At 33.3% G+C, this 16985-nt stretch overlaps 1 protein-coding gene across 5 annotated transcripts in view; it reads right to left on the bottom strand.

Annotated features, from left to right (window-relative positions):
• LOC128988845 (RUN and FYVE domain-containing protein 2-like) overlaps positions 1-16985 on the bottom strand; it is a 33011-nt gene that overhangs the window by 13195 nt on the left and 2831 nt on the right. For 3 of the 5 annotated variants that reach the window (XM_054410541.1, XM_054410543.1, XM_054410544.1), the window contains exons 2-8: positions 10357-10535; positions 7992-8101; positions 5520-5727; positions 4257-4423; positions 2856-3024; positions 1928-2032; positions 355-495 (exon numbers count right to left, since the gene is read on the bottom strand). In XM_054410541.1, the coding sequence (XP_054266516.1) occupies positions 355-495; positions 1928-2032; positions 2856-3024; positions 4257-4423; positions 5520-5727; positions 7992-8101; positions 10357-10535 (1079 nt within the window). Of the gene's footprint in view, positions 1-354; positions 496-1927; positions 2033-2855; positions 3025-4256; positions 4424-5519; positions 5728-7991; positions 8102-10356; positions 10536-12663; positions 12950-16985 lie in introns of those variants that run through there. The other 2 variants (XM_054410542.1, XM_054410545.1) reach the window with 2 other exon arrangements.

The raw sequence follows: 16985 nt of genomic DNA, 5'->3' as shown, positions 1-16985 counted from the left end.
GTCCCAATTACCTCGGTTAACCGAGGTTCTACTGTATTAAGTAGTTTATAGCTTGTTCTATCATAGATTAGATTATAGGAAGAGATATAATAGTTTTAAGTGTAGATATTGCTTGAAGTTAACAAACGCTTTTTCAGCTAAAGTTGGTTTAACAGTAAGAATAAAAACTGTAAGTATTACAATATAAATAAAAATAAAAACTGGTACAGTTGAAACTTGATAATCCAATACTCACGGATCAGGGAGGGTTTCAGCACAGAAAACATACTACTATAACCCAGAATGCCAACCGCATGGTAAAAAGCGTTAAGTACTTTGATATTTAGTCAAAGGATCTCCTTGGCTAGGTTTTACCTGCAGTTTCTTGTACATCTCCAAGTTAATAATCTTGATATCGTCTAGCTGCCGCCTCAAGGATATAATTGTGTCCTGTTTCTCATGAATGTCCTTCTCCAAGAGTTTCATTGCCACTTCCATTTCTGCCTTCAGACTTATCTGTAAAAGGAGACAAATGAACTGTAATGCAACACAGAATTAAATAGAAACAAAATGTACTAGAACTTCCCATATTATACCTTAGAACTTCTGAACCTCCTTTATTCTGATGCTTATAGAAATTAAAAAACAATAAGTACCGGTAATCCTAAAGTCTACAACGAAAAGTCACTTGGAGAACTTCTGAAGGTTCATCTGTTTTTTGGTGTGTAGCACTAAAATCTATTTATTTATTAGTTAGTAATCAGTTGTGAACACTACTGTTCTGATTCAGTTCAGTGAGTAGTTGCATCTAGACACATTACCAACTCCAGTAGCGTCTAGTGACTGGATTTATAAGCGTTTTTTTCAAACAAACAACCTTCAATGCCAATTCTAGCTTTTGTTAAATGAAATTTAATGTAATTAATTCAATTTATATGAATAGTTGGTTGGTTTATCAAGCCTAGGATCAGTCCCGAGGTATGAGGGGTCCTGCTGTTAAGATAAACGGCACTTAATAATAATGATAGCTCAGTCAGTACTGCATGCAAATTTGGAGCTAAGAATTTACAGTTCTTGCACTACACCCACTCACGTTTTGTACAGGTTTGTTACTTATAGCCCAGGCAAATTATAGACTACTTGTAGCTCCCAAAAATTGGAGGAATGCTGGAAATCGTTTTAACCTGCTCTGGAGATCCTAAATAAGTTAAAAATGAGTTTGCGACGGATTCTGAAATGAGCTAAGGGTATGGGTGACAAAAAACTAGGCCAAAAACTAAAAAATGAGCAAAATCGGCCTAGTTTTTTGCCTCCAGCAGCAAAAAAAAAATCACAATGCACACAGCAGAAAAAATTAATGCTGTCTAAAGAAAATTTTGAATATGTAATGACCATTGATTGGCAATTTATTTTTAACTTATTTACGATCTCCAGAGTATATTAAAATGATTTCCAGCTTTCACTTAATTTTTAGGAGCTACAGCTCTTTTTTGGGCTAATTTGCCTTGGCTATTATATGTAAATGCAGTTTTGATGGACATCACCAACTTCTTTATTTATAGGAGTCAAACGACTCAAAATCATAAATATTAAGAGAAATATGTTTTAAGGATTGTGTTTAAAGATACTTCAATAGATTTTGGTTTTAATATTATTTTGTTCGATCACGGAGAGAAAATCTCATTAATAAAGATTCAAATGAAAAGTATGCCAATTCTGAGCTTTAAATTATTTATTGAAAATGGATTTTAAAAATCAATATCTTATGACAATTTCTGTATTTTGAAAATATACAATAGCCCATGAACCTAATTCTTTTACAGCATGAAAACAATAAATGCAACAATGTGTGACTGAAGATCTACAAAATATGTTTGAATAACAAAATTGTTGAATGTGTTATTTTGCATAGGTAAGATATCTATTTTTACAAAAATCATCAACTCACTTGCAGATGTAGTTCTCGTTCAGTTTCGAGCCTGAGTTTCTGTTCATTTTCCAGCTGTTCCTTCAGACTTTCTATCTCTTTGTCATTGTTGCTGCTGTTGCTTTTCTGAAGAAAAAGTACACAAAAGTCATTGAGTTAATTTGTCAGAATCTTAATGATAAAATGTTCAGTGTGTTGTCAAAAGGACTTAAGACAAATTTTAAAGGTGTCAACAAACATGTCAATAATTGAAGTATGGTTAATTTTTAACGGCATAGATTTTAATAATGCCAATAGTTAATAATAATTAATAGTTAATTAATTGTTAAATAATGCCAAAATGTATTAAATTGCTTACAATATTACTGTTCAAAATTTCATAAAAAAACATGCCACTCAAAATAAGCAAAACTTACTTTTTTATACCTCTACATTTTATACAACTCATCGGCAAAATCTGTGATAATTTCTTGCGATCACAGTAATCCACGATCATTTCTAGTGATTGTCTCAAATCCCCAGTAACTATTTTTTGTGATTGCGGCCACATCTGTGATCACTTGCAAACACGGTGAAATTTGTGATGATTTCCCTTGATCGCGGCAACAGCAACGATCATTTCTTGCAATGGCGGCAATGTTAGTTATTCCTGATAGTTTCTTGTAAACGCAATTTTCAACTAAGCAAAACAAGAAAAACTGGTGATTTTGGGCGGATTTTTTGGCTACTATTCAAACACCTTAATTTCCCAGTTCTTTACAAAATTCACGTACAATTCCCGGTTCTAGGTTGGCTGGACACCCTAGCAAATCTGTTTTGATCTCTTTTTCTTTCTTCATAAAACCAATGTAAAAAATATCAACATTTTACTTGTACAGATTTCTTCTGTTATCTAGTGATGAGAATATTGAGAATCCTACCCTTGTATCCAAGAATCAAACATACGTACTGCAGGCACAAGATCACTACGAGGGCTCTCATTAAGCTCAGCCTTGAGATTGGAATTTTCCTCCATCAGCTGCAGAAGATTGTTTTTAGAAATGGCCAAGTCTTCCTTCATCAGGGCATTAGTTGTGGTTAGAGATTCAACCTTGGCTTGCAGGTTGGCCACTGTTGCACTGGAAAAGAATGACTACTCTTAGTCAGGGTCATACACGGGTGAAATGTACCAGAAATGTAGAAAATGTTGAAATGTAGCGGTTTATAACCCGGGGCCGGCCGCACATTGCCTCAGACAAGGCAAGTTAACCTATTAGTGTTTGATACATTACTGCATGATTTTAAATTAAGCTGACACAAACTGCTTTTTACTGTTTGATGAAAATCCAACAAATTAAGTCTTGCGACAAAATGCCATCGGACTAATTCTAAGAACTGTGTATGCACTGCTAAACATGTGACTACCTTTTCAATAGGCGTTTTTGGAGGCTGTTGTTCGATGACTTACCTTGGGACGCTTTCAAACAGAAAATGACATATAAAAACCAAACTGTATTTTTATGTTTGATACAGTATAAGTCGCCTAAACCTCCTTTAAGTAGATGGTAAAATGAGTGATGTTTGAAACAATCTGACAAAAATCAACGTTGTATAATTGATTCTACCTTAGCTAACATTTTTTTATATTCAGGTTTTGCCAATGTCAAAAATAATGCTGTCTAAAGAAAAATGTTGGAAAAATATCTGGAATGCAACCTACATTATAAAATCAAATTTTGCTTCTTGCACAATTAATATAAACATACACTCGCCAACACTTAAAAATCTTGACTCATAACACATAGATCCAATTTCTCTGGCTTGTGCATAGTACTTTGTGATCTCCTCAAAACTGTAGCTGGACTCAGGACTGTATTGCACACCCGGTAGTTTCCCAACATCAGACTTTGATCTAGTCAAATAAGGTGGAGCATAATTTCTTGATATTTATGGCGATGACTCCTGAAGACTAGGCAAACAGGTTACAACAACAGTTATTAAAACAGAAACTTTAGTATCGTCATCAATTTCATTAGCTTTGAAATAATTACTAAGCCTCATTGCATATGATTCAATGGACTCATCTTGTGGGTTGAATTCACCTACTTTACCTATTCCTGCCATCTTAGTCTTTAAGTTTACCTCCCTATTCAATTTCAATAAACTTAGTCTAATTTTTTTTCATTTGCCATCCGTAGTGAGGAAAAGTAGTAGGCCATCTAGTAGGGTAGACAAAGTAAAGGGTAAAGAAATCAGCAGTTTTGCAAACGAACACGAGTTAACAAAATGCAACTTTGTATGACAACATTGACAACTGCAGATAAAAATGTGTTATGGTTCTAGTAAGCACCTAACTAAGTATTTTACTGACTTGAGGTGCCTGTTGAGCTCCTCTATGTAGTTCTTCTGGTCCAGCACAGTAGTCATGTTGTCAGGATCCAACTCATCAGTAGGCAAGTCCCCCGTACTGAGGGTGTGACTGGAGCGTAGGTACAGGGAGAAGTCAATCACTCCTTGCTGGCAGTCCAGGTCCTCCTCCTACCACATATCCGGTACATTTAGGACTTTGAATGATTACCGAGTTCTAAAAATTACCATTATTATTGGTAGGGTACCGGAAATACTTCTAAAATAGTTATAAAAGAATTTTCTGAATAGCAAAAAAGGAGTTATGCTCTGCCAAAAGCACCCAGAGGACTTGTTCAGTTTTTAACCCTTACGCCTCTCGTGTCGGCCGTCAGCTGACATCGGCCGTTTCACAATCGTATCAAATCTCGACTTTATTTTATTTTATATTATTAATGTAAGTGGAAGTTAAAAAACGGGTAGGCTTAATGACCTAATAAATTAAACCTAGGGCGTAGGGCATAGGGCCTTACAATTAGAGTGGTAAGGGTTATAAAAACCTTGGACCTTTGACTATTAATACAACAACTTCTGTATCCAATAGTCAATGCTTGGACTTAAGCTGTATTATTAACTGTTAGAATGAACCAAAAAACTCATTTTTTTGTCAGTTAGTAACGGAGCAGAAAAATTGCAAAAATGTTTAAAGTCAGATATCTTCCAGTTGCAAATACACTAAAACCTCACTAACTCGACACTCTGTAACTCTACAGTCAACATGGCGCACGTCTAGGTGGCTTTGTCTTACTAGCGAGTTCAAATTTTCAAGGACGACTGAAGATTAGATTATTAATAAGATTCTTTGAAGATTGTTTACTCAATGTAAAGATACTCATGTAAGTAACAAATTTGAATGTAAAAATTAGTCTGTCGTGTATTATTAACTATCAAAACCCATTCAATCTTCTAGATAACTCGACAACTCACAAATGGTTTCATAAATTGTCAAGTTAACCAAGTTTTACTGTAGAAAAAAAGAATAAAATTCTATTTTGTAAAATTGTTTAAAGTTTTTTTTTAGCAATTAACCATGTTGTTTTCAAAAAAAAGTTTTAAACAACAGATTAGAATTGTAAAATTGCAATATGTCAACTGATCAACCCAAGTTGATTTGCAGTTTTAAAAGTTAATTTTCAATTTTCTGCACTATAAAACTATTATGTTTCTACCCACATTAGATTAGGAGGGAATTATTGTATAACCCTCTAATAGGGCATTCTACAGTTACCTTGACACACAGGTTACAGTCAATGACGTTGAGCCCAGTCAACAACCCCTCGATGACATTGGCCTCTTCACTCATCATGAGAGCGTCTGGCTCAAAGAAGTCTGCCATCACATCGTCTCTATGATCCACCAACACCTTCACATAGTCTGACAACTTCTTCTGCATCAGAGCCAGCCTTAGCCACGCCCTCGCACGTCCCATGTGTGTTCTAAAAACGTTTCATTATTGCTTTCTTTTAACTAGATAGTAGGCTTCCACGGTCATTGAAGACTGTAGAATCTTGGTTTCATTAGATGACCGTGGCATGGAACTGGTTATAATAGCCTACTGTCCGATTTCTTTGACTACAGATAGAACTAGATAACCATCACCATGTTTAAGTTGTTGCCAGTTTTTTAATCGAAAGGGACATAGTTTATTGAGCCACCAAATGGAACACACCCATAGACTAAGCAACACAAGCAGACTTCTCATCCCATTGTAAATTTGGAAGCTTGTTTTTCGTGTCTAGTTCATGTACGTCGACACCGATCGCTAATGTGGATGAAATTTTGTAAGTAATAACATATGAATGCGAATACTACTGGGGGGGAGGGGGCACCGCGACCATGTTTGCCCTGGGCCAACCCCAGGGACGGCCCTGACTAGGAGACCAGTTATTGTTTATGATTAGATTGTTTTATTTGGTTAAACGAGGTTTTAAATGACTGAAATAACAAGAAACAAATTGTAAAAAAAACACAACCTCTACAGTGTGACGTACACAACTAACAATAAAATTGGCTTCGGATGTTCCATAAGGATGACAAATCTACTGGGAGTATGCCTAGTAATCAAAAGGTCGCCGGTTCGATCCTGAGAAAGGTTAGTAGCTTTTTGATGGTTCAAAACTGGACCCAGCTGTTCCTGATCATTGGGCTTTAAATAAATGATCCTGGCTAATGAAACCGCTGATCTTAGTCAGTAAAAAAGCTACACAGGTCATCACACACCATTCTACACTCATCCTTCACTCATATTTGGGTTAAAATACGCTCCTAGGTGGCGTCCCCATCTCAATAATTGATTGATTGATATGTTTTATCTATGGTACAACTAAGTAAATTACTGATTTCTGTTAACTATGACAACATATTAACCAAGTCAAACTGATAGGACGACTTATTATCAGCTATAGCATAGGTCTACTTCACATCACTATCTCAGCAACAAAAACTAAGGCAGAAAAATTAACCTATTTTATTTTTTGACAGAAAATAGTCCATAGCTGGTCCATATAAATGTGATTACTTTAGTATCCGAAAGTCAATTCAAACGTTTTGAAAGTGTGATCTACTGTAGATTGCTCTGAAAATGAATTTCTGCAACATATTCAAATTGTCAACCAGTATAACCAGTATAAGGTAAGTAATTACCTTGGAAAAATTAACAGAATTTCCAAAATTGAAGTAGCTTTTTAAAGTTTTGTTTGGATAATCACTGGTGGGAACTGTTTTTTACAGTACATTAAAATGGTTTAATTTAAACACTTGCATGAAGTAATCATTGGTTGCTGTTGTGGTAACTAGTTTCAGTTCATGGATGATCCATCTTCAGGCTTACAAAGAGTCACATAGTTGGGAAAGTTAGTAAAAAAATTTAACTAGTTAGAAGTTAGTCCTTTAAAAAGTAACTGATGGAAGTTATTAGTAAGTAAGTTAGTTAAAAAAGTATCCGATAGATGTTATTAGTTAGTTGAAATACCCCTGAAGTAGCAAACCTGCAGACTAAGCGAATTTTCATTTGCCTGATTGGATTTACACTAAAATGTCTCCTTAAAAATATCTCATTTATTCCCTATTTAAAAAGCATTAGTTTAACGAGTACTTAGGTTTGCTGCATTAGGGGTTTAAAGTGACTATAAAGGTTTTGAATAAGTAGGCTTCATACTACTTCATACTAAGCTATAAATATTTCAATAAAAAAACACACGTTGTCTTCCTTGTTGTACCAAACCTAAGTACTCATTTTAATTAATGATGTTTAAATAAGAAATAAATCTGACAATTTTAAGGGAACAATTTTGTGGAATTCCAGCCAAATAGATGGAAATTTCCTTAGTCTGCAGGTTTTCTGTGGCAGGGGTATGTCTATATAATACAGTTTCACAGGTGTGTACCAAATTCGGTCTTAATTGGAGGTTCAGAAGAGATTATATGGAAAGAATAGTAAGGTTTAATATGTTTTCAAATTTCTGGACGCCATATTGTAAAAACCCAATTTTCGAGACTCTAATTTTATTATACTCTTAGTATATTATTTCACATACTTATTGGAAATGTAAACCATAAAAAACCTCTTAGAGCAATTTTTTTAAGGTTAAGGAGTTTTATTTCATATCTTGACTAGACTATCTCTTATTTTTCCTCACCCCAAGTGAAGCACAATTAAAACAACTAGTCCACTAGAGGATATATTGACAGCAGATATTACCTGACAGTTGGTAGGTCTCGTACACTAGTAGTGATGTCTGCAGCCTCAGGAGCTAACTTTTCAACCACCTGGAGAAGATCCCACAGCTCCTTCTTTGGTCCCAACAACCCCTGAAATTCATATATTCATATTCAAACATCTTTATTCGTAAATCATGTACATTGGTGGTACAGTGAAAATCCATGTTATTAATTTATAAAATCTCTATCAATTGTTGTTAATCTTTGTCCTTGATTATTGCATATTATCTGTCTAATGCACAATCACAGCATGTATTCTAGCTTCTCTTATATATTTTTTTCAATCATATAATTGAGCTATGCATGTTGCATATTTATACATACTGCCTCACCACGGGGGGAAAACACAGAGAAGATTTAGTGATTCTTCCCTGCCTTGTCCAATGCAAACTGCTGGTTGATTAAACACTTATTCTTTATGTAAATCAATTTTATCAATGTCCAAGTCACAAGGAAAAATACTTAACTCTTGATGCAATATAGAAATCTATGGTACCTAAAATCAAAAGGCTAACTCAAGGAAATGTAAACAAACAAACTAAATTAAAAAACAAATCAAACAGCTGGTGTATCTTCAATGGTTTAAATGCAATTAAATACAGTCCTTTAAACGATGTTCCTGCCTTTGGGAGAGGGCTTATCATCAAGAAACTGATATTTTTCGGGGAACTTTCACAGCAAGAACTTTCATTCGAGTATGCAATTGATAGGTGTCCGGCTTATAGTTTTCTCAAAAGTTCAAATCCATCCTAGCTTTATACAGGGTGAGTTTCTACTTAGCGTGTTAACTTCACCAGTAGGTTCTACTCACTAAAAGGAACAAAAAAGGTCCTATAAACCCATGTCCGGTTTTCAACCGTTTTGCTGTAATAGGGGATTTTGTGTTTTTCTTATTTTATTAGACTTTGCTCCACAATTTATGTAATAAAAACTTAACCAATTACTTTAGAGAGTTATAGTTAAAATCATTGGAAAGAATATTAAATTTGCTATAAATTAAAGGTTTCATTCAACAATTATACCATTACATAGTCCACGTTATATAAAAAATAAAGTAAAAATGTCATTAAATTAATTAATTACGAAAATGTTCATGAGCCCACTTTGATACATAAACCTGCATTTATGCAATGTTGAAATGCATAAAAAACTTGGTCATTTAATAATCTTTCAAATGATATGCTATTCAATACTATTATTGATATAAACCAGTGAGAAATTACTAATAAACTACAATAAAACACGGTTTACAGATTTTGTTTTTGCACAGTTTTACTGTTGATAATAATTACTGTATACTCCATGTTGTATTTTATTGAACAATCTGATAAGATTTGTACATTATTTTAACTTTTAAATATTTATTAAAATTATCTGAATTAATAAAATGTATAAACTCAAGGTTTTTCACATTTTCAAAGATGTAAAGTGTGTTTGATTCTTAAATGCTGTATAATTAGTTTTACCCTGTGCTTGATTAAGTCAGCTTTTATTGATTTGTCATCTATAGCTAGATAACTCAGCTGCTTAAACATACCTTGTTGAGTAATTTGCTGTTTTAATTTTATATTTCCAAGTCAATTAAGGGGTTTTCAACATTTACTAAACTATGGAGCGTTTTACCAATCAAGAACATGTTAACATGATGAATACAGCAATTATTATTAACAGTGAAAACTGTGTCAAAACAAAATCTGTAAACCGTGTTTTATTGTAGTTTATTAGTAATTTCTCACTGGTTTATATCAATAATAGTATTGAATATTATATCATTTGAAAGATTATTAAATGACCAAGTTTTTTATGCATTTCAACATTGCATAAATGCAGGTTTATGTATCAAAGTGGGCTCATGAACATTTTCGTAATTAATTAATTTAATGACATTTTTAATTTATTTTGGATATAACGTGGACTATCTAATGGTATAGTTGTTGAATGAAACCTTTAATTTATAGCAAATTTAATATTCTTTCCAATGATTTTAACTATAACTTTCTAAAGTAATTGGTTAAGTTTTTATTACATAAATTGTGGAGCAAAGTCTAATAAAATAAGAAAAACACAAAATCCCCTATTACAGCCAAACGGTTGAAAACCGGACATGGGTTTATATGAACTTTTTTGTTCCTTTTAGTGAGTAGAACCTACTGGCGAAGTTAACACGGTCAGTAGAAACTCACCCTGTATATAGATTTGTACCAAACATCAAGAAAATCTCAATGTAATATGGTGTATTGCTGTGTATAATAAGTACAAATACAACAATGAGTAAACCACACTATGTTAAGTGAACATTTAGATACACACATTTAGCATTTAGCTGTGGTTGCCATCTGGCTTACCTTTTTAGGCCTTAGCCCATGCCTTAGCACATGTTCCAGGACTATGAAGAAGTGTTGTAGAGGCATATGATCAGAGTCAAGCATTCGTCCAAACTTGAGGGACGTCTCAATCAACTCCTTTACAATCAGTTTGGAAATGTTAACCAGGTTACGTCTTTCAATGATCACTGGGTCTCGAGCTGGAAGAGAATGCAATGTTTATTCATCTAAGAAAACTTGCAAAGTTGCAAAGTTAAAAGACGAGTGAAAAAAGTGAATGAATCTGTCTATCGTGTATGGCGGAGTTGGAGATTAGTTTTCCCACTTGTGACTGTGTTAGGAACGCGAAAACTTAAGAACCGTTGCACCAATAGCGTAAATGTTGCACAAATAATTATGGCACTACGGGGAATCTGCCATCAAAATTCTTGACGATTCAGCTTAATTGTTAATAAGAAAGTTAATTTTAACATTTTAAAAACAATCTGTAAAAGGATAAAAGATCAGAAATAAAAAGATCAGATCCTGCACTCTAGTGGATTTGATTTGTTTAAAGAAAGAAAATGTAAGAACTTTGTTTGAATTGATTTTTTATATAAAGTAGCTGTTTACATTGTCCAATTTAATATTATGTTTCATACAAAAAAAACATGCTGTAGGCAAACATAATCTTTAAAACTACCGAATAAATATTATACATGTAATAAACCTGACCTGTGAAATATTTGTTTTGTTTCAAAATGAGCGGATTTTACTTTTATTTCTGGAGGTCGTACTGTACTGCAATGCCAATTTCACGAAAAAGCATTCCCTTAATTTTGTCAGATTGGCAAATCAGATGGAATAGGCTAAATTAAGTTATTTGAACGATAGTATGTACTGAGTGATTAAAATCTTAAGACTAGTGATAAGAAATAGGTCTTAAAAGTATATTTGAAATGAAATAAATAGATTTTTCTTGATGCATTTGTATTTATGATTTTAACTACAGGATGTAATGATTTAATATCGGCATAATAAAACCAATTTAAACATAGGCTAATATTAAAAATTGTATTTATGTTACTCATGTAATAAGGGATTAAAACTGTATATCAAAGAACTTTGATTTTTGTAAGTAGTCCAAAGAACAAAATTTACGCCCCCCTGGCTTGCCTACATGACAAAATAAACTAAACTGCTCGCAAATTTACTACAGATTGCGGGTTAGATCTTCGGCATTACACGATGATAAGTTTTTGTGCCAATTCAGTTTATTAATGAGAAGAAAAATGTAGTTTTTTAACTACTCTCAAAGTTGGTGGATTAAATGACTTTAAAAAATGAGTCACACTATTGATTCACACAATTCATTGAATTAGGGGCAAAAATATAATTCTTTGATGTAAGACTATTCAATGAATCAATCATTTAAAATGTTTAATATGTTTCTTTTACATGGTTTTTTATGGTTACATGATTTTTAAATGGTTCAAATCTTTGAAGATTTTGGATTATAATCGCTTTTTAAGCAGGTTGACCTGTGCTCATCGTTCAAGTGAACAGAAGCGATGGATTTACCACCTATCAATAATTGTTGGAAATCCACCACAAATTTGTCCAATGACTTCGGTTAATTAATGGACAAGAAGTTATGATTGTTTGTTGTTTTTTTTCCCATACAAATAACATTGTGTTCACCAGTGACACCAGTAAGTGCAGGTTGACTTGTCCATTGTTGCGCCCACAGTCATTCACTTCGTTCAATTCCTGGCACAACACATATGGGTTTGGACTGCTTTCCCTAAAAGCGATATTTTGGTACACACTGTACATTGTCTCTTAATGTCAATTAATTTTGTAACAAGGTCATGGAGTAACAATATTCTTGCAAGTTTAGTAATAAGCAGGATATCTACTAGATTTATAAAATACAAATATGAAACATTTCAGTGATTTTTTTTTCTGCAACTGGGAAAATTTCATGAATTAAATAAATTTTTAACTAATCATGAGTGTGAAAATGTTTGTGTTACTAACTAACAACATCACTAATATACTAACTGCTTTCCTTTTGTTGATAATAATTTTAGTGGATAAAAAATGTACAGTGGCCTTAATAAAAATTGTGTCATTCATTAAAACCAGTGACTTTTCTTAAACCCTCAAGTGAAACCGCCTATTTCACTGACCAGTAGACATTTCAGTCTATCTTGCTGTTTGGTACAAGAAAAAAAATCATCCAAAACAACTTAAATACAACCTGTGGACATCCCAAAAAGCATCTATATATGTACTTTAAACAAAACTCCTTAGCACAGACAACAGTGAGAGCCAATTCAAGCCTACCAAGCATGATCGGAGGAGGCTCGACAGGAGATGGTGTGAGAGGTACCGGAAAACTCTCAGGAAGATTGAACTCAACGTCTTGCAGTTCCTTGAGGCAGAGCCATTCTCCGTCCACAGAGACACGGAAGTTACACAGGTAGATAGTGTCTTGGGCTCCTGCCATAGCAACGTCCTGGTCCAGCATCCTCATGCTCTATCACTTATCACCCACAGTAACACTACAATGTCACTCGCCACAGGAGTTTTGGAAATAACTAAACCTAAAATAATCTTAGGGGCTAGGAAAAAGTATAACGTTTTTAAAACCGCTGTAAAATTGTCTATTTACAAGAAAATTTTGTCAAAATCTATTAGCTGCCCTCCACAGCAGTAGGGCACCGGGTATCCCTAAAGGTTAGAATAGTAAGTTATTTTACCTAGATTATGTCTATTGATTTCTTAAACTCCTCCACGGATGGATCACTATCCATAACCGCTATCCATAACTATCCATAACACTTCTAAACATAACCCAACATGCATTTAAATAGGCTGAAGGCAGCTAACAGATTTTGATTTAAGTGTTCTAGACAGACTTTTTTTTAGTAGCTTGTGTACTAAACGTTTAAAGTTGTGCTGCTTGAGATCAAGACCTTTAGGTTATTTTAGAGGAGTTCAATGAATCTGCAAAGTTTAGTAGAACAGTGGGTCTGTAAGGAAAGCCTAGATATTTAAAGGTTCAGTGTTAAGTATGTAGGCCTAACCAACAAAATAAAAACTGAGTTCAAAAATATGCCTAAATCGATTGTTTATTTTTTTTTAAGCACTGTCGATTTAAATCGTAGTCAATTTAAACTAGTTAATGACATGCCATCGGTATTGCATTAATCAATACTTGGTGTACATTATTGTATGTTCATCTTGACAACAAACAAAGACTAAGAATAGAAATACAAATTAAGACCTATCATTTTGATAAATATCCAGTGCTGAGGTCACCAAGCATAAAAATTTATATTAAATTGTAAATACTAGAGAGAATATCCTAAAACAATTATCTGTAAAAGCAATTTTCACCACCGGTGAACTGTAGTGTTAAAGTAAGCTAATTTACGCTGTAAAGAAGTGACAATATCAAACTATTGATGGCAAATAATAATGTACAAAGTTGTTAATGTCCATGGTCACTACTCAAGGATAATACAATGTTATAAGTCAACATTAAAAGAAAGAATCACTATTTTCAGTTCTCCAGAGCAGTACATACGAATCACATGAAACTATAAGACAATATTGATTCCAGTGGGGTGGGGGTGGTTGTATAAAGGGAGGGGGAGGAGAGTTGGGGAGAGGAAATCAATATCATGGTGTAATAATAACATAGCCAATGGCCTATCTGATGATGGAATATACAAAACATTAACAATATATACTCAATATACGTAAAATATATGGATATGAATTATATGAATGATACTCAAGTAGCCTACCTATAACGATGAATGAAAACTAAGAGATTTAAAAGTGAAAATTACTAAATGAAAGCTACTTGCTCCTACTAACAGCTTTAATGGTGTATTAGACATTAAAATAGAATCAACAAAATAAAAATAAAATAAAAAGGTCTTTATAAGTTTATATGCAAGCGAGTTTCATGTAGGAAACTGACTCAAGTCAAACTAAAACTAAGGTAACCTAATATTTACACAAATATAATATACAAGTAATTAATATGAAAAATATTTACACTAACATTTTAGTTTTAGCGAATTTCCCATATAGGGAATAAGCTATTACCGGTACCGTAGAACTCATGGTAAGACCTGGACCCGGGACCGATTTACTTTTTCGTTTTGAGGTCCCTAGAGACCAAAAACACCATTCGTTCAAATTCATATATATATATATATATATATAAATAATATATAAAATAACATGAGTATTTATAATATATAAATAATATATATATCGTTAGCACAAAAACTCGAGTGAAAATGATTCGATTTTGATTAAATTTGGTACAAATGTGTAAACCAACATTTATTCGAGCGAGTTCGCGAACCAGCATGATTGGACTATGGTAACGGGGGTTTGTGGGGGGCTTTATGGGATAAAAATGGGTTTTTCCCATTTTTCACCCTAAAAACACAAAATTTCACAATTTCTTTCCAAACCCTTTTGAAGAGCTTAAAAAAACAAATAATTTAGTATAATGAAGCGTTATTATGAAGAAAATTAGTTTCTTCCAACTTCAAGCCTCACTTTAGGAAAGTGAAGCCTACTGTCCGAAGGAGTACCACGCAGACAGATCTGCCCACTATACTTAAGCCTCTCGCTGAGGTACCAAGGCTCTCCCAGCTTGAGCACTTTGTGGACCAGGCAGCAGGTCAGGTTCCTGCCATCGATATATACTACTGGATCGGCAGCCCCGCTCCGCTGCCCGAGCCGCCTGCAGTGGTTGCGTTCAAGGAAATGAAGGGTGAGAGTGGGCAAAAGCGCAACGCAGCATATTGCTTCTGCATTGTCGCGGCATATGTTAAGCTGTAATAAACCTAAAAAATAGGTTTTCAGAGACTTCTTTTTTCAAATAATTTATCTTCTTGACATGCTCAATCATAATCAATGTAATGAGTAAACATAACAGTACTACTAACAATTATTCTCAAGGGTTTCTTCCGTAATTAACAAGATGATATTGTTTATCGACTAGATTCTGCTTGTTTAAATCTGTAAATACATGGGTTGCAATCACTTATATAATTTTGTATAGTAGTAGGATGAAATAAAAAAAAAAATGAATAAAAAACCAGTGTTTATTTAACATAACTGTATTTATAACGATTACTAAACGCTTACACACATCACATGTTACAAAACAAAATGGTCTTTGTCAATTTTTGCCTTTATTCTAAGTTTGACTTTTTTGTTCTTTCTACCGTTTCCCTTTCGCAAGGTGATCTTGAAAAAAAATAATAATATGTAGGCCTAATTACATACATACTTGTACCGTACACACATACCGACATACTTGTAGTTATTCCATATGCAAAAATTAATTATTTGTTGTCTCCTTTTAGGCATATCAAATCAAATTATCCTTTATTCATTTTGCACATAAGTCATAAATACACGAATAGTGTCAATACAATAATAGGGACAAAACGTATCTTAAAAATACTGTACAAGAGTCAGTGGAAATAATCATTTACCTTAAAACAGCATTTATTGCATTAAAACTTAAATAACTGCTTTTTAAACGATTTAAGGGAAGCTGCAGATTTATTCGAATCAGCAGGTTATTATAAAACTCAACACCAGAATAGCGGGGAGAAGATTTTAAAGTTGAAGATTTGTGTTTAGGGTATAATTAAAAGGCAGCTATTGTGTCGGGTATTATAATTATGACTGTCCGAATTAACAGAAAATTTTGAAATATTTTGTTTCATAAATATTAACAAACTACAGATGTACAGACTAGGAAAGGTAAGAATAGGCTATTGTTTCTTTTAAATGTATTTTCACAAGAACCCCTAGCTTTGATAGAGTAGGCCTAAATTGTTCTAATGATTCTTTTTTGCAATTTAAATTTTTTTTTTCTTTTTTCGGAATTCTCTCAAAATATTATTCCATAATTAAGATAAGGATACACATATCCATAATCATAAGAGTGGAAATATCACCTGTTCTAGAATGAATGAGAGTTACAAAATATGCTATATATTTTTAGCTGTTTGATGACGTCTTTTAAGTGAGTTTTCCAGGTTAATTTATGATCCACTGTTATTTCAAAAGAATTGGTGCATCTAGCAAGGTTGCAAGATAGAGTAGTGTTTTTGTGCGAAGAATTGTTGTTAACGTATTTTTTTAAGTTAATTAAAAGAGACTTGGATTGATTTAGTAAAGGTTATCTCTATTCGTTTGACAAATTCGTAACAATAACATCAATAAATAAAAATTCATATGCTATAAGGGAAAATTTCCAAGTATTCAATTCCAAATTAATATTTAATACTTACTTGTAAAAAGAAAGGTTGCAACCTCTACTCCATCTTTGCGTTCAATTGTATGCAGCGCAACTCTTAACCATTGTATTTTATTAACATTTTGAAACTTAAAAACAAACTATGCACTAGTTATCACATGTATTTAAAAAACTTAGTCTTTCTCGTAGCAGACGTCAATACAAACAGCCAGGGTGCCAAATCACACATTCGCGCGTCTGACTATTATTTATATTATCATGTGGCATTAAAAGGCGGGAAATTAAATGTGGGAAATAAAGGAGGATAATTATGTAAACTTGTAAAGGGATTTCAATAAAAGTAATAATTTACAACAAAGGA

Source organism: Macrosteles quadrilineatus, unplaced genomic scaffold (genome assembly GCF_028750875.1).
Source record: "Macrosteles quadrilineatus isolate MER2022 unplaced genomic scaffold, UCM_ALF_1.0 Scaffold_3__2_contigs__length_128488019, whole genome shotgun sequence".
NCBI lineage: Eukaryota > Metazoa > Arthropoda > Insecta > Hemiptera > Cicadellidae > Macrosteles > Macrosteles quadrilineatus.
This window is presented reverse-complemented; position numbering and strand designations above follow the sequence as displayed.